The 20,972-nt window shown below is 45.1% G+C and overlaps 1 protein-coding gene across 2 annotated transcripts in view; it reads left to right on the top strand.

The window, feature by feature from the left end:
• Positions 1-20,972, top strand: part of PTPN11 (protein tyrosine phosphatase non-receptor type 11) — an 81,501-nt gene that overhangs the window by 41,896 nt on the left and 18,633 nt on the right. For both annotated transcript variants that reach the window (XM_032431262.1, XM_032431261.1), the window contains exons 7-10: positions 11,383-11,479; positions 13,960-14,039; positions 14,163-14,321; positions 17,774-17,905. In XM_032431262.1, coding sequence (XP_032287153.1) covers positions 11,383-11,479; positions 13,960-14,039; positions 14,163-14,321; positions 17,774-17,905 — 468 coding nt within the window. The remainder of the gene's footprint in view (positions 1-11,382; positions 11,480-13,959; positions 14,040-14,162; positions 14,322-17,773; positions 17,906-20,972) is intronic.

Below are 20,972 nucleotides of genomic sequence, written 5' to 3'. Positions count from 1 at the left end.
TTATAATTATATGAAATGTTGCTTTTGATCCTAAAAAGTATATTCAGAGAAATCTCCCTTGTACCCTGTCCTTTTCTCCCTATATGTATAGCCATTTTTTAAAAAGTTGTAGTTTATCGTTACATTTTAAAGTATAAGCACATATGTATATATTTCCATATTCCCTCTCTTTCATAGATAAATAGTAGTGTAACTTTACACATTTTTTTCCAGCCTTGCTGTTTTCACTGTCCTGGAGATCACTCCACAGTAGTATCTAGAGATAGTCTTCATTCAGTTTTACTGCATAGTACTCCATTATGTGGATGTACCATCGTTCTTTCAGCCTATTGATGGGCATTTGGATAGTTTCAGTGTATCACAGAGAGTACAATGAGTAGCCTTGTGCGTGCATCTTTTCCTATTTTTGCTGACTGTTGTTAATATTAACATTTTTAAATATTTCACCTTAAAAAACACAATGGTTTTTACTCATCTTTAATTTTTATTATGTTATTGTACACGATTTTGGTTAGTGTATTTAAAGTCTGAAAAATACCGTTTTTAATTAAAATTGAAAGATGTCGAACCTTAGTAAAGATAAGAAATAGCTATTTTATAATCTAGATCCATGTTCATCTTATACTTTCTTTTAAAATGGTAGCCGAGGCGATCATTTGTACACACCACTTTTTCTTTAGTGACTGTGAACTTTCAAGAAAATGACAGCAGTGAGGTGGGTGTCTGTCGTAGGGGTGGGTTTTTGAACACTAAGTTCACTTAGGCAGTGCTTAGGGAAACAAAGTCAGACCTTCCCAGAGAGCTTACGGCAGTAGGGGTGTTTTTCACGATCCTGTTGGTGGAGTCAGGATGTGAACTTAGAACGACTCCTAGCCTGGCTTTTCTGGCCTTGGAAAAAGAAGGTTGATTCTAAATGCTAACCTGATGGTTTCACTCTCTGACATTTCAAATTCAGGTCATCTTTTATACATCATTAACAACAAAGGTGAGGGGGATTGAGTTGGCTTTTGGGGGAAATGGAAAAAAACAAGATCATGTCTTTTCTCCGTAGAGGTCAGTCTGATGTGATAAGTTGTCATTCACTAAATCAGAGTTACTAAGGTTAAATCTGATAACCGAAGCTAGATCTAAATAGCTGATGGTCTGCTTTCAGGATCTCTTAGGTACCTGCTTATCAAATCCAGTTAATTAAAAAAAAAAAAAATTGCCCTTTAAGGTTGGGGCCAAGGGAATATGGCTAAGAACAGAACCAAACCATTATAGAAAAAATTGGATGTGTGAAAGCAGAGACTCATTATAATCTAAATCCTCTGAAACTGAAGTTTGATCCCAGCAGCAAGGCATTATTATTTTAGCGATCATACTTCAGTTGTTACCTGGGAGGTGATAAATTTGGATCAGTTCCTTCTTACCATGTGTTCTGATAGTCTTTAAAAGTGAACCAGAGGGGCGCCTGGGTGGCTCAGTCGTTAAGCGTCTGCCTTCGGCTCAGGTCATGGTCCCAGGGTCCTGGGATCGAGCCCCACATCGGGCTCCCCGCTCAGCGGGAAGCCTGCTTCTCTCTCTCCCACTCCCCCTGATTGTGTTCCCTCTCTCGCTGTGTCTCTATCAAATAAATAAATAAAATCTTTAAAAAAAAAAAAATAAAAGTGAACCAGAGATCTAAGTTGCAATGCCTTTCGTAACTTAACTCTGACAGCTGTGTTTTGTTTGTCTCTATGCCCCACTCTTGGTTATCTGTAAAACTCTGTGTGTCCTTTCAGGTATGTTACCCTAGAAGACACTTACAAATTACTTCTGCGTTTGACGCATCTTAAATACAAAGTCTCTTGTGCATCTCTTTGGGTCTTTTCTCCTTTGCTTCTAAAATAAATTCAACTTGTTGATCTTCTTCTGGAGTATGTTGTAGGATGAAGACGTTGTGACCTCAAGTGTGATTTTTTTCTAGAGACTGCCCATTTTTGATCTGTGTAAACATCTTCTATCTCCTGCATATCCCTGCTTATAAACATAAAGAGGCGGATAATAGTTCTAGATTTGTTGTAATGAAGTAAAGTTCTGCTAAAATGAGATACTCACTACATAAATGAAAAGGCAGGTTATGATCCTAGAATTTTGTGCCTGCGACGTGCCTTACCTGAAAACTGAACTCAGCCCTTGTGCGTCTTGGTGAGGTGCACATTGCATGGCTGCATTTATAGGGTATTTGCACTCTCTTCCAAGTATTATAATATTTACAGTGTAAAGTCATTGGCTTTCACTTGGAGAAAGATAGAAAGTCTGTGCAAGGTTCTGAGCATAGGAGGGATGTAGTCACTCTGGCTGCCACATGACACACTCTGTAAGGGGTAGATAGAAGCAGGGAGACCAGCAAAGAGGCAAATCACAGTAATCCGAGCAGAGAAATGGCAGTGGTTTGGTTCAGGGTAGCAGCAGTGGGGTGGTTGGGTTCTCGAGATATTTTGAAGGTAGAGTTGATGGATTGTGTGGTACGACAGAGCTGAGGCAAGGATATGATGAAAGGTTTTGGCTTGAGCAATTGGTAGGATGGAGTCACAGTTTACTGAGATAGGGAGACTGGGAGGAACGGGTTTGGGGGCAGGTGGTCAACTTTCATTTTGGACATGTTAAAGTTTGAACTGCCTGTTAGACATCTGATGGGAATATGACTGTTCATATGGTGTTATGGGTGGGCTTGTACTAGAATATTCCTTTCTCACTTCACCTTACTAACAACGTTCCTCAGTTCCCAGCCTCAGAGTCATTTTCTTAGGGAAACCTTCCTGGATCCCTGTCCGTATGCATGGATCGGTTCTTATTACAGGTGCACCTAGTAGCAGCCCTTCCCTTGATACTCCTTGCTCTCCTTGGGGTTCACGGCACTCTGTGTGGCTATTGTTTTCATGCTTGTCTCTTGTACCGTGAATTCACGGAAGCAGATGACTTACTTGGTCTGTTGGAATAACGAGAGGTTTTGCTGAAATGAAACGGTGAACAGATAAAGAGATACATTTTGATCCTGCTATTTTAGGTCTGCCATGTGAATATTATCCCAAGAACCCAAAGCAGTCTGTGGGCCCCACAAGGACAGGTAGTCCTGTCTTGTTTCCTGCAGGCCCCAGGAGAAACTATAGGAGAGCCTGGCGCATGGTAGACACAAAGGATGTGTTTGTGTTGAGTATTGAATAGAATTTGTTTTCAGGAGAGAGAGAGAGGTATGGATTCAGACTCTGTATATTCAATAGGGAACAGCTTTCTGATGCTTAAAAAGTATGAAGGAATGTTCCAGGCTTTGCTTTGAGATGTTCCTCCTTAATCCTGTGCAGTTTTCACATGGAGGCCCTGCTTGAGGATTGTGAATGCACATTTTAGTCTTTGAGACTACACACTTTGGTCTACACACTTGCCCAAGGGGATCTAATTCAGGGTGGCAGTAATGAATTTCAGAAAAATTTTAGCTTTGAACTTCCTGTTTCTGACTTAAAAAAAAACAAAAAACCAAAAAAAAACACCAAAAACCAAACCCACAACACACACCCATACAAACCCCACACAACATCATAATAACTGGGGTTATTTTTTCCCAGCGCTGTAAAGCTTGTTTTCCTTAGTAATTTGATTTTTGTTTTTAAAGCCCATCCTCCTCCTGTTACGCAAGCCTCTCTCTGCCGTGGTCTGAAGCTGTTTTCAGTTTGCACGGGCATTACAGTCATTTCCCTGACAGCTACACAGATGTCCTGGATCCTTCCAGCAGCTCTGCCAACCGACGTGTCTCCAGGAGGAGCTAATGGCTGTCTTAAAACCCACAGTCCGGTTTGATTTCTTTAAAGTGATTACATCCTGCTCAGGGGAGCTATAAAATCTACTTGGAGACGGTTAGGTTTTATGGAAACAAGACTTTAACTGCACCCCAAAGCTGTGTCTAGAATAGTAATTCTTGCTGGCGATCTCTAGCAGAAATCTTCCTTCCCCGTGGTGCCTGAGCCCCACTGCACTGAACAACAGCCCCCAACCAGGGCTCCAGGTTTGTGCTGAAAAAATGTTCCAGGGCGGCAGGCCTGAGCTGGAACCAGGATTTTCCACGTAGGCCTGAGCTCCCAGTTGCTTAATAGAAGAGCTGCTGCCTTCCTGTGGGCAGAGCATTGCCGTAGTTAGAGGTTTTATTCCTCAAGCTAAACACTCCAAATGCTCTTTTGTTTCCTTTGGACTGTTTCTCTTTCAGCGTCTCTCTCTGTTCTGTTCTTTGCCCCTCCAGCGTCAGGTTTTTCTCTTTCGAGTTGTTTAATTTTGCTGGAGCCGCTTCACATCTTCCCAGAGAATAAGAGCGAAGGTGCTTTCTGGGACTTTATCATCTCTGCCTCATGCTTCCCTTTTGCGCCTAAACGACCTTGCTTCTTTTTGTGTCCGCCATTGTCCTCTGTCTTCTTCATCGAGGGGGCCAGTGCTGCGGGGAGCACATCCATTCTCAACCTATTCTGGTTACCCCTAAGTTTATCGTGCTTCTGAGCTCAGGTTTTGCCTTTTAAATTATGCCTTCCACGTTTCTTGGCTGTCCTGTCTTTTCAAATTTGAGGATTCAAAATAGGAGCCTATTAGTTCTCCCTTCAAACCAGATAACTCCCTTTACTTCACTGTCTCTGGTGCTCATGCTATTTATCCTTTGGCTGCATGGGCTGGAATCCTCAGAGCCTCTCTTAACTCCTCTGTGTCCCCTTTCTGCCATCCCTTGCCATTCACCAACTGCTGTTGATTCTTCTTTCCTAATGTCTTTCTCCTCTCAGAGTGTGGAAGGAAACTAGCCTTTGTTGTCTACTTGGTGTTGCATATTGGGCTAGGGAAGTCACCTCACTGCATCCGTGGGCACTCTGAGGGCTCAACGCACTTGCTCAGGACCGCCCAGGTGGGCAGTGGTGGAGATAGGAGTCTCGCCTGACACCAGGGGCGCAGGCTCTCATCACCCCAGAAGACATGAGCTGTTCTTTTTCCCTCTGTGTCTGACCCTCCATTCACCCTTCATGTGAATCTGCACTCAGCATTTCTCCTGTTCCCCCTTCTGCTCAGAAACCATCAGTGGCTCCCTATTTCCTACCTGAGACATAGCCTTTGCATTTTGATGAAGAAACTGAAGCCCAAAGTGAAGTGAGAAACTTGTGTCCAGGGTGCAAATGGTTGGCTGTGGTGTGCACTTCCAGGTAGACTTGACTCCCAAGTCCATGCTGCTTTTCACTCAGCTGTTGAAGATTCTTCTGCCTGGTTTTTAAGGCCAACCATTGTTTTTCTGACTCTTTGCATCTAACCCCATTTGCTACCACTTCCTAGCACACAGCTTCTAGACTCATCTGCCAGTCTCCTTCACCCCTTAGTAGCTCTGGCCTCTTAGCCATGTTTGCTTGCCTTCCCTAACTTATTGGGATGTCTTCCTTTCTTCCTTGGACCCGTCTCAATATTTCACCTGCTTCAGGCCTCAGCTCTTTCCAGAAACCTGCTTCAGTTAGTTTTCAGGGACCTCACTCGCTAAATTCCACGCCACATAATTAATTCCACACTTAATTATAGATTTGTCATGACTGCTGCAGTTTCGTGTGTCTGAACCTGTTCTACAGGGACCATGCCTTTTAATTCATTTTTCTTCTGATTCTCCACCTTCTTGGAGGGTGGGGGCTGTCTGGGCTTACAACAGGCAACTGAAAGGGGACCAGATCTTGGGTTGGTTTTGTCCGTCATCTTCATAAGTGCTTATCCATCATTTGGGACCTTCTCTGGTGATGGGAGTCTGCAGCTGCCCCTTCATTCCCGGGTGGTGCTGTGGACTCATTCAGGACAAGCTGCCCCCAGTCTACTGCACAGAAATGGTGATGGGCCGTGCAGCGTGGTGTCAGGAGGTGGGGGCTTTCACCCGCCCGTGGTGCCTGGTGACACTGCAGAGTTTGCAGTAAAGAGGATGGGATGAGAAATTGCAGCATTCCTCTGCACAGAGGACAGATGCCAAAGGAAAACAGAAGTTCATTCAGACCGGGTAGAAGGCCTGGTTTTGGATCCTGCCCAGGTGGTTACCGCTGTCTTAATAATTATTCACGGCATCAGAGCCAGGGAGACCATCTGCCTGACAGCCTTTCTCAGCTCCCTTTCTGTCCTTCAGGAGGCCACGGCCAAGAGTGGGGTATGTGTGTGGCGGGGAGAGCTAGTAGGAGCTTTTACATTTTTATTTATTATTATTTTGTCTATAAAAAACCTTCCTTTATTATTGAAGGTTTCAAACACCCAAAAGTAGAAAAAATAGTGTGGTGGACCTTCTTTTTCCCAACACCCAGCTTACCAACATTTTATTAATCTTCTTTCCTCCATCTGCACCCCTCCCCCACCTCATCCAATATATATACACCCTTGTAGTTTTGTTTTTATTATTTATTTATTTATTTATTTATTAAGGATTTATTTATTTATTTATTTGACAGAGAGATAGAGAGCACAAGTAGGCAGAGTGGCAGGCAGAGGGAAAGGGAGAAGCAGGCTCTCCACCGAGCAGGGAGCCCGATGCAGGGCTCGATCCCAGGACCCTGGGATCACGACCCGAGCCAAAGGCAGCCGCTTAACCGACTGAGCCACCCAGGAGCCCCTGTAGTTTTGTTTTTAAAAGCAAAGTAAGGGCACATGGGTGGCTCAGTCGTTAAGCATCTGCCTTTGGCTCAGGTCATGATCCCGGGGTCCTGGGATCGAGCCCCGCATCGGGCTCCCTGCTCAGCAGGAAGCCTGCTTCTCCCTCTCCCACTCCCCCTGCTTGTGTTCCCTCTCTCACTGTGTCTCTCTCTGTCAAATAAATAAAATCTTTAAAAAAAAAAAAAAGCAAAGTAAATTGGGGCGCCGGGGTGGCTCAGTCACTTAAGTGTCTGCCTTTGGCTCAGGTCATGATCTCGGGGTTCTGGGATCGAGCCCCATGTCAGGCTCCCTGCTCAGCGGGGAGTCAGCTTCTTCCTTTCCCTCTGCCTCTGCCCTCTACTCATGCTTGCTCTCTCTTTCTCTCTTGAAATAAATACATAAAATCTTTAAAAAAAAAAAAGCAAAGTAATTGTACAGTTTGGTCTGACGTTAATGGTTAGTGGCGTTATTTTTGTGATTTGTCCCCGTTGCTCAGAGCAGTGCAGGCAAAATGGTCATTGGGCTGTTGTCATGGTACCTGGGTATGCGTGGCTCTGCCATTTTGTTTGCTGTCTATCTGTCTCTCCTTGATCTTGCTCCTCCATTTGGATTCATGACATTCTGGTCAAGAGCCAGGTCCAGTGGTTTTCAGTCAGGGCTTTGGAAGCCATGTGGGGGTCTTTTTGGGTCAGTACAGTGACTGGGGATGCTGCTGCTGGCATTTAGGCTGACAGGGGCCCTGGGGGGTAGGAAGCAGGGGTGTTCCTTGGTCATAAATGTCAGGGGATGGTTCTGCACAGTGAGCACTTGTCCTGTCCCGTCCACCGTTGGTCATGCTCCTGGGCACTTTTTTTTATGTTTTATTTTTAAGTAATCTCTTTGTCCAGTGTGGGGCTGGAACTCACGACCCCAAGAACAAGAGTCCCACGTTCCACCAACTGAGCCAGCCAGGCCCCCCCCCAGCTGCTGGGCACTTCAGAATGTACAATGTGGATCAGGGATTGACTTTCTCTTGATGCTTTTTAAGGCTTAAAATTTGATACAATCCCTTTGGCCTAGATCTCTTTTGAGTCATGCAATCAGGAGACTGTAACTGGCCTCTGGCACGTTTTAAGGATTCATTGTTTGATCCAAATTCTTTGTTTGTATTACTTGGGCAAATGGGTATTTTGCAGCCTGTGTCCCAGCTTTACATTGTCCCTTTTTCTGCCTGTCATTATCATTAGCATCCCTGCCACTGCCCGGTGGAGAATGGGGATGGAGACACAGTGACATTTAGCTTGACAGGTCGTTTGCAGCTTTTTTGTGCCCCAGGGACTGCTGGTGAGAGAGAGGTTGTGGAAGATAAACCACGAAAGGGTTGTAGCCTGCAGGGGCAGGCTTGTATGATATTCTTCGGCTTCTTCCAGCCATCAGCCTGGTGCTAGGGAGGAAGCACCCCATAGCAGGTGGTACCTGATTATCTTGGGTGCAGTTGGGGAGCCTCTGTGGGCAAAGCATGGCAAGTCACCCTTCTGAGTTCTTTTTATTTTCAGCCTCCCTCTAGATGGATGGCAGCCTTCCTTAGTCGGAAATGAAATGTGTTCAGACAACTTGGGCCCCAGGCACAGATGAGAATGGGCTAATGGTCACTGAGGAAGGAGCTGAGGGGGAGACACACAGTTAGTCATTAGTAATCTGTGACAGCTGCCGGCCGCTGCCAATTAGCACCGACTGTGCCCAGGACGCAGGCGCTCTGGGCTTGTCCTTTCTGGAGGACCCTGGGGCCCAAACGCCTGTCTCAGCCTTTGTGCTGTTCAGGCCCCAAATCCGCATGAAAGAGGCGATTGGTAACTAGATGCAGGACAAGGGGAGCCCCTGGTCCACCTGAGTAGTGGTCCAGCCAACATGCACGTTTCTGCACTTGCCACAGTAATCTCACTTAACTCTTACACCGACCCTGCGGGGTGGGTACTTAGGACTATCCCCACTTTATACTCGAGGAAGCTGAGGCACAGACAGGATAGTATCTCGGCGAAGTAGAAGCTGAGGTTAGAGGCCGGCCTCCGTTAGCTCAGAGAAGAGTGTGAGTTATTCTGAAAAGCTTAGACTTGGTCTCAGGCAGGGGGAGCCATCGAAGGAGATTGAACAGGGAGGGCCTGGGTGAAATTTGCCTTTTATAGAGCGAGCTCGGGCCTGCACCTCCACCAGCGAAGTGTCACACGAAGTTTGGCTTGTAAGTGAGCGCTCGAGTGCTTCACTGTCAGGTTGGTTTTGAATCAAGCAGCTAATTATTTCCTAGGACACCCCCCCGCCCCGCCGCCCTTTATAGCTTTTGTTGATGTTGTTTCTCTTCACTGGTTTGACTTTTAAGTGGTGTGTCAGTTTGCAGTGTTTGAGCTTCTTTTTGAACCTCACGTTAATTGTCTGAAAATCACGACTGAACCTTCTTCCTAACACGGCAGTATCGCTCGGTAAGACTGGCTCACAGTTCAGAGGAAATGCCAGCCCGCCGAAGGCAAATGGCTTTAATTACTTAATCTGAGCTCATTTTAAAAATTGGAATGGGGGCACCTGGGTGGCTCAGTCGTTAAGCGTCTGCCTTCGGCTCAGGTCATGATCCCGGGGTCCTGGGATCGAGCCCCGCATCGGGCTCCCTGCTCAGCAGGGAGCCTGCTTCTCCCTCTCCCACTCCCCCTGCTTGTGTTCCCTCTCTCGCTGTGTCTCTCTCTGTCAAATAAATAAAATCTTTAAAAAAAAAAAATAAAAATAAAAATAAAAATTGGAATGACCGTCTCATTATCAGAGTTCTGTGTACATTGTATTTTATTCCTGCCCAGGTTCCAGCTAGCTAACTACTTTTGTTATGAGCTGTGTGTCAAGGCCAAATATTGCATTTTCAAACCGGGAGTCAAATAGCAATTTAAAATCCTGACTTTCATACCTGCCTGTGAAAGTCAGATAAATGAAGTGGAAATATAGTGGGCCGCTTGTTATGAAACATTGACTCTTTCTCCTGGTAGAAACCTTTATGAGCTAGCCATTTTGGAATTTACATATGCATATACAACACACATGTATTTTCTTCTTTTTAGTTTGCCTTCCACTTTCTTGATTTGCCCACTTCTGATTTCTGCTTACAAATTAGATTTTTTGGAAACTAATGGTCCCTTAAAGAGGAGGTACACTTGGGGGTGCCTGGGTGGCTCAGTCGGTTAAGCGTCTGCTTTTGGCTCAGGTCATGATCCTAGGGTCCTGGGTTTGAGTCGCAGGTCGGGCTCCCTGCTCAATGGGGAGTCTGCTTCTCCATCTCCCTCTGCCTCTCCCCTCCCTTGTGCTCTCTCTCTCTCAAATAAATAAGTCTTAAAAAAAGAGGTACTTTTTATAATTTTGAAAATAAAACCTACCTCTTGAACAGGCATCAACCTGGCTTGTCCACCTTCCTGTCTGTTTCTGCAGCTGGTCCTTCTCTGCTTCGCCATGTCTCCTCTTTCGCTGGGGCTAGCCCCACTGTGGCTGCCTCATTTAGTCTCTCCCTGATCGCGTTCCCCACCTCCTTCCCCTGCGGAAGGGTCCCTCCTGACCCCTTGCTCCAGGAGCCTGACGTTCTCTTCCTCACTCCCTGGCTGGGGAAAAGCTAGGGAGCAGGTGTTTGTGTAGCTGCAGTAGCCGCAGCCTGGCTGCCTAGCGCCCTAACGTGGGTTTCTGGCGCAGGGGGCACAACGCTTGCCTGCCCACGATACAGCGGTACCTAGCACCACTTCTGTTGTATCCAGCTGGGAGAGCTGAGGCATAGCTTGCTCTGAATTACACAGTGGTGAAAGTAGGCAGCAGATCATAAAGTCAAGAGCATGATCACAACTGTTATTTATATACTCTACGCAGATGCTCATTGGCTTTCATCTTTTTTTTAAAGTTTATTTATTTATTTTTAGTAATCTCTACACCCAATGTGGAGCTCGAACCCACAACCCTGAGATCAAGGGTCACATGCTCTTCTGACTGAACCAGCCAGGCGCCCTGACTTTCATTTTTTTTTTTTTTTTTGGTGAAGATTTTATTTATTTACTTGAGAGAGAGAGCATGAGCATGAGTGAGGGGCGGGGAGAGGGAGATGCAGGCTCCTCACAGAGCAGGGATATGTGGGGTTCGATCCCAGGACCCCGGGACCATGACCTGAGCCGAAGGCAGATGCTTAACCGACTGAGCCACCCAGGCACCCCCCCAACTTTCATTCTTAATAATTGTTATTTTAAAAGGTTTCTCTACTAATAAATATTAATTCATTGTAAAAAAATTTAGGCCAAAAAATGAAGAAAACGCCTTCATAATCCCACTACCCTGAAAAAAAAAATCCCCATTACTTTTTTGGTGCATATTCTTCTGCCATTTCTTAGATACACAGGCAAATGCAAACATATGGCTTATGTAATAATACTGTTTTGGAAGTCTGACCTTCTTTTCACTTAACACTTACTCTGATCTTGTTTTCAAGGCATTAAAAATTCTCCTAGAATGTATTTCTAAATGACCGCAGGACATTTGTTAGTATGAATTAATGGTAGTGTTATACGGGCAGCCCTTTCTTATTGGAAATTGTGTTTGGCACTGTTGATACAGTTTTAAGATGAGCATTCCTGTAGCTGTTGCAACCCTGAACCTTTCCTAGGATAAATTTCTTAAAGCAGAAATGATGAGCCAGGCTTTTTTTTTTTTTTTTTTTTAAGCTTTTGATGTGGAATAATATTTACTTTTTTTCCTCTCCAGACACTACAACAACAGGAGTGCAAACTTCTCTACAGCCGAAAAGAGGGTCAGAGGCAAGAAAATAAGAACAAAAATAGATATAAAAACATCCTGCCCTGTAAGTATTAACATTCTGTTCAGTAATATTCACTCTTGGAGAGTTTGATTCTTCAGTGTCCCTGTAACTTTTCCTGGGTGCCACATGCCTCCTCAGAAGATCCGAGGTCTTAGCCTCTTTCAGTTGTGAGTGGTTTCCAAAATCGTCAAACGTGGTGGGGAGAGTTGGCGTTCACCGAGTTCCTGTGATGCCCGTACCAGGTGGTCTTGAGTGGGTTGTTTCCTTCTGTTAATTAATTTTGTCTGCCTAAGAGTGAGAATCTCAAGGCTTGCCATCTCCCTGGGTCAGGCCACATCAAGGCCCTCAAAGGTCCCAGGCTTGTGTCCTTGCACTACAGCACTCAGCCTGTGGGGCTTGGGAAATGCACGCCTCCTTGCCGGGACTCCATTCCTTCTTCTGGGCAACAGGCAGCTTCCCCCCGAGGACTCTTCAACTGCTCTGCTCCCTGATCTCCTGAGCTCGAGTTACAGGAGATATAGGTACATACCTACACTCTGCTCTGAAAAGGACCCTGAGGTATCCATAAGGCGTTTAATCCCCAGATGCTGCCTGGTAGAGCCCAAGCTGAGCCACAGGGAACAGAGGCCTGGAGGGATGGAGGTCTTAGGTGAGGACCCCAGAGATGGCACGAAGCAGTTGTCGTAGCCCCCCTCTCACGAGGGCTGACTCTGTGCCAGGCTCTGCATCTGTCTCACTTACTTCTTACCACAGCACAGAAAGCAGGCGTTCTTATTTTCCCGGTTTTATAGACCATTTTAGCAAGGTTGCAAGCAAGGGAGAACTGGCACAGGAGCCCCCAAAGTACCATGCTCTTTCTTGGGGGGATCTCCAGGGTGGGCTGTGCAGGGCAGTCCACTGGGGGAAGGGAAGGAACATTTAGAACTTCTCTTGATTTATATCCTTTCTCTAAAAAGAGAAAGAAAGAAAAATTTAAATCTGACATACAGATTGATGGCAGTGCATGCATAATGTATTTACCAACTTAAAAATAGGGCTTGTTTATATGTATGTGTGTATATATTTCAGTGTTCAAAAACTTCACAATTAAAGTTTATTGGGATGCATGAGCAAATACGGTGAGCATTGCTCTAATGTCTCATCAGGTCCAAGCCATTTTGTCAGGTATCATAAACATGCATGTATGTGTGTGTGTGTAGCATGGTCTTTCTCTTTCTGTGTACATATGTACACATACATGGTACATACGTACCTCACATCGATACGGTTATTTGAGATTTGTGTAGGTGAGGATGGGAGGAAGTGGGGGCATTAATAATAGTGAGAAAAGGCAATAGGGATTTGCAGAGAATCAGTCTGAGTCACACCATGGTCCTGATGACCTTGGGGAAGCTTCATCCTGTTTATGTCTAAGTTTTCCTTTCTGCTCAGGAGACCTAATGGAACTCATTAGTAAGATGCAGGGATGTAGGAAAAGGTGACGGGAACAATGGTATGCAGTATCTGAATAGAGTATCATTGCCTTTTCCTCTCTTAATCCCAGTCAGATGCTTCCTCTTGATTAACATCTTATTTCTTTAGAGATGGGGAGTCCAAGGCATACAGCTATATTACTAATTCCCATTGTAAAGTAATTTTTTGTTTAAGAGAGGGAGGGTGGGGAGGGGCACAGGAGAGGGAGAGAGAGAATCTTAAGGAGGCTCCATGCCCAGTGTGGAGCCCAACTCAGGTCTCGATCTCACAACCCAGAGATCATGACCTAAGCTGAAATCAAGAGTCAGACATTTAACCAACTGGCCACCCAGCTGCCCCTCCTATTGTAAAATAAGTTGCTTAGGTAGAGCACTGAGATTTCTCTACCAGTAATGTACTTTTGTACAGAATTTAGTCATCTGATACTATCAAAATCTTATCTTCTAGATACTATATTTCATTCTGCTTCATTAAAAAAAAGCCACCATTTTTATTATGGAAAGTTTCAAATATATTCATAAGTAGACAGAATAGTATAAAGAAACATACATACCCGCTTCCCAGCTCCCAACATTGTCAACTCATACCAGTCCTGTTTCATTTATACTCTGAGCCACTTCTCCTCTCTCCCCAAATTATGTTGAAGCAAATCTCAGACATTATGTCATTTATCTGTACTTTACTCTTCTTTTTGTTTAAAAAAAAAAACAAACCCATTTTTTGTTTTGAAATACTTTTAGACTCACAAGAAGTTACAAAAATATACAGAGGGTTCCCACGTACCCATTATCCAGCTTCTCCCAGTGGTAATATCCTGCATATCTGTAGTACATTATCAAGACCAGGGAGTTGCTGTTGCTACTTTATTCTTCTTAAAGATAGCATCTTGAGGCATCGTGTGGTGATCAGATCATAGTCGTGCTCATTTGGGAGTTAATTTTTTATGTGGTTTTATCATTAAGTGAGCAAAACTTGGACTGGGTTGAGGATTAACTGATCTGAAATGATTTGTCCTGAAGAGGTGTGACTGTGGTCTCTTTTTCTTCCAGTTGATCATACCAGGGTTGTCCTACACGATGGTGATCCCAATGAGCCTGTTTCAGATTACATCAATGCAAATATTATCATGGTAATCTTTGCTTTCCACAGTGTTTTCTGACCATACATTGCTAGCCATTTTTTGTATTTTGTATTTCTTGTGACCTGAAAGCAACTTTCAAGTGTTTGAAGGATTTTCTTCCTAAATTTCTAGCCTGAGTTTGAAACCAAATGCAACAATTCAAAGCCCAAAAAGAGTTACATCGCCACACAAGGCTGCCTGCAGAACACGGTGAACGACTTTTGGCGGATGGTATTTCAGGAGAACTCCCGAGTGATCGTCATGACAACGAAGGAGGTGGAGAGAGGAAAGGTACACTCCATGCTCGTCTGATAAAACATTTGTAAAGTATCGGCCATGTCGGGTTGAACAAGTTAAGAATCGAATAAACAAATTAAGCTTACTCTAACTGACCCTCTGGAGAAAAGGGAGTAAAAGAAGTTTGATTGTGACACGCCTTGGGGTAGTTTTCTTTATGTTCCTTCTGCTTGGGGTTCATTGAGCTTCTTGAATCTGTGGATTTATAGTTTTCTCTAAATTTGGAAATGTTTATTATTTCTGCAAACACAGGACACCAATTACACGTATATTAGGCTGCTTGACGTTGTCCTGCAGCTTACTGAGGCTTTGCTCATTTTGTGCCGTTGTCTTTTTTTCCCCCTTGTTTAATTTTGGATAGTGTCTTTTGCTGTGTGTCTTTAAGTTAATCTTTTCTTCTGCAGTGTGTCACCTGCTGTTAGTACTATTTTTAGTGTGTTTTCCATAGCAGACATTGTCTTTTTCATCTCTAGAAGTTTTATTGTCATTGTTTTTAATGTCTCCTGTGTCTCTCTTTTTAACTTAAGCCTTTTGGACATATGGAGTATATTTGTAATAACTGTTTTAATGTCCTTGTTACTAATTCTGTTATGTATGTCTTTTCATTCTTCCTGTTTTTTACTTGTTTAAGGTGGGAAGGTAAATCCAGTCCCTGTTACTCTAATGTATACAGGAGCAGAGGTCCCCAAGGGAGTGTGAGAAGGCCCGTCTAGTTCCTTCAGGGGATTAGAGTACTAACAAATAGTGATTTCATTGGTCATATAAATTATACTTATCACGACATGTAAGCATTTAAACATTAATTTGAATTATTCAAGCAGTATATTCATATAAATATCCAAACACATTATGGTTACGGTTAAAGTTGCCTTTGTCACTGTCCCTTGTCCACCCATTTAAAATCCCTGTTACCAGTGTGATGCGGTATTCTTGGCGTGTACATACATACGTACATGTATGAGAGGCATTACCATAGGCGTTACGTACCTGCATTTACGTGTATGCGTGTACTTACATACGTATGTGTGCCTATGGAAGTATATAGTACTATTTTCTGAAAAATACTGTATGTAAAAGTGTTTTCATACACTAACTTTGTTGTGCATCTTGGGCCCCACCCAAATGAATGTTCTAACACCTACTGTTAATACATAGTGGCCTATTTCCTTCTTTTTAGTAATTGCATGATGTTCCATAGTAGGGACATACCATAGTTTATTTCACTGTTATGTATTGAGCATTTAAATGTTTCAGTTTTTGCTCTTAACAAACAGTGCTAAAGTGAATGATCCTATTCTTGCTTGTGTTTGTATGGCACGTTTTCTCTAGGTTAGATGTCAACAAAAGGAATGCTAGGTCATAGGGTATGCATGTTGTAAATTCAAAGTGATTCGGCCAGACTGCTCCCAGAGTGGTTGTACCAGCATGCCCCCTCCAACCACCACCCAGCTGCTATGTCAAGTACTCATCTCCCCACACTCTTCATGACACTTAAGGTTTTTTAAAAATTGTAACATCCCACACCTACAGAGAAGCAGACAGATCTCATTGAGTGACATTTCTGTGTGTTATCCCAAAGTGAGCCCATCCATGTGGGTTTTTTGTTTTTTTTTTTAAAGATTTCATTTATTTGACAGAGAGAGACAGCGAGAGAGGGAACACAACCAGGGGGAGTGGGAGAGGGAGAAGCAGGCTCCCCACTGAGCAAGGAGCCCGTTGCAGGACTCTATCCCAGGACCCTGGGATCATGACCTGAGCCGAAAACAGACGCTCAACGACTGAGCCACCCAGGCGCCCCCATGTGGGTTTTTAATATGGAAAAGTTCTGCATTTTTGTCAAAGTTCTTTTGTAGTTATACTTTAACTAGTTTACATAAAATTTGCATGGAATATAGCAGTCATACCTTTAAGTTAAACCTAAGATAGATGGGTGATTTTGGTGTTTGGCGCTCCCAATGTAATTTTCCTATCAGTTTTGAAGGGCACATTGATTTTGTAGGATTTTCATCATTGTGCTAGGTAGTCGTTATGCTTCTGAAAACCTTGGAAGCCAGATCCGGTCATTGTGAAACAGACCTTCCTGCAGTTACATGAGGTGTTTAATGGACAGGTTAAAATGTCTTCTTAGTTTCTGCTTCAGATGAGTGTCACCTGTCCTGAGTATAGAAAGGAAAACTGAGCCGTCCGTCCTGCCTATTATCTGGTTCGTAGGAGGATACCTCTCCTCACGGAACCTGGGGGCATGAAGAGAGATTTCATTTTTTGTTCTCTGCTGAGTCTCCTGAGCAACCAACAGTCACAGAATTGATTGGCCAGCAATAGCATTGAGTGCAATTAATATTAAAAGTGCTTATTTGGGGATAATAAAAATTGTACCAAATCTGTCAAAGAGGTATTTGGGTCTACCAAATACTGCAGGGAAAGCTGAATTCAGAATAATAATAAATAAAAGACCATGTAAACCATGGCCAGGCAAAAAAGTTGCACTATTAATTCTTCTGTTCAACTTTCCTTCTGCCACGTTTGTTTTTTTTTCTTTCAATTAATCGTTGACTGTGGGGATGCGTGCAGCAGCTCTCTTACTTAGGGTTTTATAACTGAATTTCTCTGTCTTCCTAGTATGAGAGGTAAATTTCTCTTGCTGATACTGGTGTCTTGGTGGTTGTGGAAAGTCTGCTCCCAGAAAAAAACAAAACACGAAAACATTCTCTGCCCAGGACACCAAATATATACAGGCTCATCTCTCATTGAGCCAGTATCTTCCTCTTTGGTACCAAGAATGATTTACTTGGTGGCATATTTTTCAATCTGTCTGCTCTGAAGCCAGCAGCTCTTGCAGGCTCGGTGTTCCCAGGCACCCAGGGAAGCGAAGGTGACGTGTGTAGTAGGTAGCGAATGGATCTGGATATAGAAGAAGCAGCTGGTTCGAAACCCCACCGGCTGCCTTGCTGTGCTGGAGTTGTTCACACTTGGGTTAGATAAGGCATGGAGTCCTCCTACACGGGTGCGGAAGTGAGCCAGACAGTCTGCTCTTTGGGCAACCCGTCCACCTCCAGAGTGCTTGCTTGCTTGCCTTCCCTGCAGAGTGACTGGCAGATCTCTGGAAGTCAGAATTCAGTGATTGCTAGACAGAACCCTCAAACCAGTTAGTCCCTCAGTCTGCATCTTCGCTTCTTTAGAGATAAATGAGCAATCCTTGACTGTCCTTTGACATGCGTCTTAGATCAGACAACTCTGCAAGCTTTCCACGCACCTGCTTTTCTTATTTGAACTTTTTTCTCCTTTTCTTTGAAAATCCACCAGATGCTAGACAGGCCATTTTCCGAATATTGTTCATTAAGCAAGACTCGAATAATTTTTTTCCCCGAATATTTATTTTCCTCTGGTTTAGGCTTTTAATTTCAGAGTTCAGAGAGATTAACCGTCTTTTCTCTGATCCCTTTCAGAGTAAATGTGTCAAATACTGGCCTGACGAGTATGCTCTAAAAGAATATGGGGTCATGCGTGTTAGGAACGTCAAAGAAAGTGCTGCTCATGACTATACATTAAGAGAACTTAAACTTTCAAAAGTTGGACAAGTAAGTATATTGTCGTATTTTAGGGACTTCGGTAACTGGTTTTGGCATGCAGTAATCCAAGGTCATGCAGTTACTCGTGTTTGTATGCATTCATGCCATTTATCGGGTGCCTTCTATGGACCAGGTGCATACTGGTACATGGCCAACACGACAGGTGCAATCCCTGCCCCCAAAGAGCCTGGGGAGATAGAAGGTTAAAAAGTAAACAACCAGCTAAGCTTTCTGATTGTGTTCAGTCCGCGAAGGCTGCAGGAAGTTACGTTAGAAGCGACTGGGTACTTGAGATGGAGTAATCAGGGAGAGCCTCTCTGAGGTGGTATCACTTGAGCTGAAGGTGGGGGAGCCAGGCATCCAGAGAGTCTGGAGAACAGTGTTTCGAGGAGCGGGAGCGGCGGCTGCAAAGCCCCTGAGGCCTGTTTCGTGATCAGATTCCATGGCATCAGATCTTAATTGCGTGTAGTTTAAGTTTGTCACGGGGGTGACTGCCTTTACAGAGCAGGGTTAGGTAGATTCATTTTAATTTTGTGGTTCGAGGGGGCTTACTTTTTCAGGGTCTTTTGGGGACCCAGAGATGAATGAAGTCTTCGAGGAGTTGAAATCGTGTAGCAGCGAGAAGCCCCACACACAGACGGCTGTGCCCCAGAGCCACGTGCCGTGGGATGTTGCGAAGGCCAGGCTTCCTTCCGGCTGGGGCATCAGGGAGACGGTTTCAGAAGACGCTGGGCTTTTCTGGGTGAGGTTTCCACTGGAGAAGATGATGGAGAGAGGGCCTCCCAGGTGGAGGTGTCACTGTGAGCCCCGGCCCTGATGTGCAGACTGAAGGGAAATGGGATTTATGGGGAACGAAGGCAAGTAGCGAATCGAGGGAATCAGCTTGAGAGAGATGGGGACCAAGTCGGGAAGAGTCTTAACTCTCGTGTTCGGAACCATGAACTCTATGCGTTAGGCAGCTGGATGCCTGTGGCCGAGGCTCCCTCCTAGAGAACGCACACGCAGAGCTGCGTGCCAGGAAGGTGTGTGACAGCCCTGGGTGGGGAGGCCCCGGCCGGGTGACCCGAGTGGCCAGCAGGCCCGCTAGGAGGCTGCTGGGTGGTGTGGGTCTGGCAGCCTCCTCTCCAGGTCAGATCTCAGGGCCTCCAGCACTTGGTTTTTGTTTGTATGTTTGTTTGTTTCCTTATTCCTGCCTTTGGAAATGAATATTATGCAAAATGCCAGAATAAATGGAAGAGGAGCGACCATGTGCCAGATGCCTTGAGGCGGCACCTGCAGGACGTGGGGATGGTTGGGCTGTTGGAGGAGGAGGGGGGAGAACCAAACACAGTGTGAGTGGCCCTGCGGTGAGGGCAGAGGAGCGGGCAGAAGCTGTGTAGCAAGGCAGGGCTTGAATCGTCCAGGTGAAAGGTGGTGCGGTGGTGGCAGGGCCGTGGAGAGAAGAGGACCGCCTGGAGGTAACAGGAGTAGGTGGGAAGGGTTTGGTGACGGTGTGGATGGGGGGCAAGGGGCAAGGGCGGCGTTAAGGATGACCGCCAGTTTTCTAGCTTGAGCGTGGGGTTGGTGGCACTGGATTTGAGAAGGGAGGGAAGGGTGAACACCTCCTGGACAGGTAAAGTGTGAGATGCCTTTGAGACGTCAAAACGAAGAGGCCAGGGAGGCAGGAATGGAGAATGGCCGAGGAGGGGAGGTGGGCTCCAGTGCATCGTGGATGGATGGATGGCAGCAGGACGGAAGGAGGAGGAGGTGACCACAGATGCAGGTAGAGGAGCCGACGTGCAATTTCTCAATGTTCTCTATGAGGCAAGGCCATCAACTGGCATTCGAAGGGAATCAGAGACGAATTATCCTTGGAAAGTGGGAAAAGTATCCAGTAGTAATGGGTAGAGGTGATGAGGAATCTAGTGAGTTTTCAGGCAGTGCTGAATGCCCAGTTGAGCTGGTGAACATGAACATTTAGCAACACCAATCCCCTGGTGTGATTTTTCTCCAAGGACACTGTTCCTCGGGTATAAAACAGAGAAGGTGGGTGGTTGGTTTTGTCCAGGCCTGGGGCTTTGTCCAGGGGTGCAGTGGATGGAGAGAGAGTGGAGAGTGATTGTCAGAATAGTACACGGAGCGGGGGCACCTGGGTGGCTCAGTTGTTTGAGCATCCCACTCTTGATCTCAGCTCAAGCCCCATGTTGGGCTCCATGCTGGGCGTGGAACCTACTTAAAAAGAAAAAAAGTAGTACGCAGACTCCAAGCCCGACAAGGAGCAGTGGGGGCAGGAGGAGGTGGGTGGAGAGTGGAAGAGGGCTCACTGGTCTGCTGAGCTCCATGAGGTGGTCAGGGGACCAAAGTGAGCTAGAAGCCTGGGCGGTTGTGGCCCAGGGTGGGATGCTGGAACTTCTGATGTTAGCAGGGGTGCGGTTCTGCTGATGGTGGGGTAGGGGGAGGTTTACTCTGCTGCAGAGACTGAGAGAGAGGCTGGGAAAACATAGCTGTCAAGCAGAAATGGAAGAGATTTAGAGGACACTGGCCAGAGATTCCACATAGGTTTGTTCAGTTTTAGGCTAAACCGCCCATCTGCTTGTTATCAGGTGTTTCTGAGTAGCAGGTGGATGTTTCTTCAGTTTTAGTGCTAACAGTGGTTTTTAAGCATCAGGTACAGGAAATGTTGGCATCTGGGTTTGTGTTTTATACCCATGGATTCAGGTGCCGTCATAGAACAGGTGATTTCTCCAGAATTCCTGGTTACATGTTAACTGCTTTTTATAGAACACATTACATTTTTTTCTAAAGTGCTGTGACATGATCTCGTTAAGTTTCCTAGTAGGGAGGAGTTGGGTCAGAGATCTCCTGGGACAGAGATTTACCAAGGAGGAGGAGCAGGGCTGTGCTGGGCAGCTGGCTCTCCTTCCCTGACTGTCCTTCCTGTGTAGCTAACTGGTAACATCAAGAAAAATTTTTATCGTGACATCAGTAAATTAAATGCACGTGATTCACGAAAAGATCTTAATTGTGGTTCAGATTCCTTGGATGTCCTGAAGGTCACTGGTAGTGGACACTGGCTTCGTTTTTCTTTCTTTTTTAA

Source organism: Phoca vitulina, unplaced genomic scaffold (assembly GCF_004348235.1).
Source record: "Phoca vitulina isolate PV1807 unplaced genomic scaffold, GSC_HSeal_1.0 scaffold46, whole genome shotgun sequence".
Classification (NCBI taxonomy): Eukaryota; Metazoa; Chordata; class Mammalia; order Carnivora; family Phocidae; genus Phoca; species Phoca vitulina.
The sequence above is the reverse complement of the archived record's forward strand: the minus strand, read 5'-3'. Positions and strand labels throughout refer to the sequence as shown.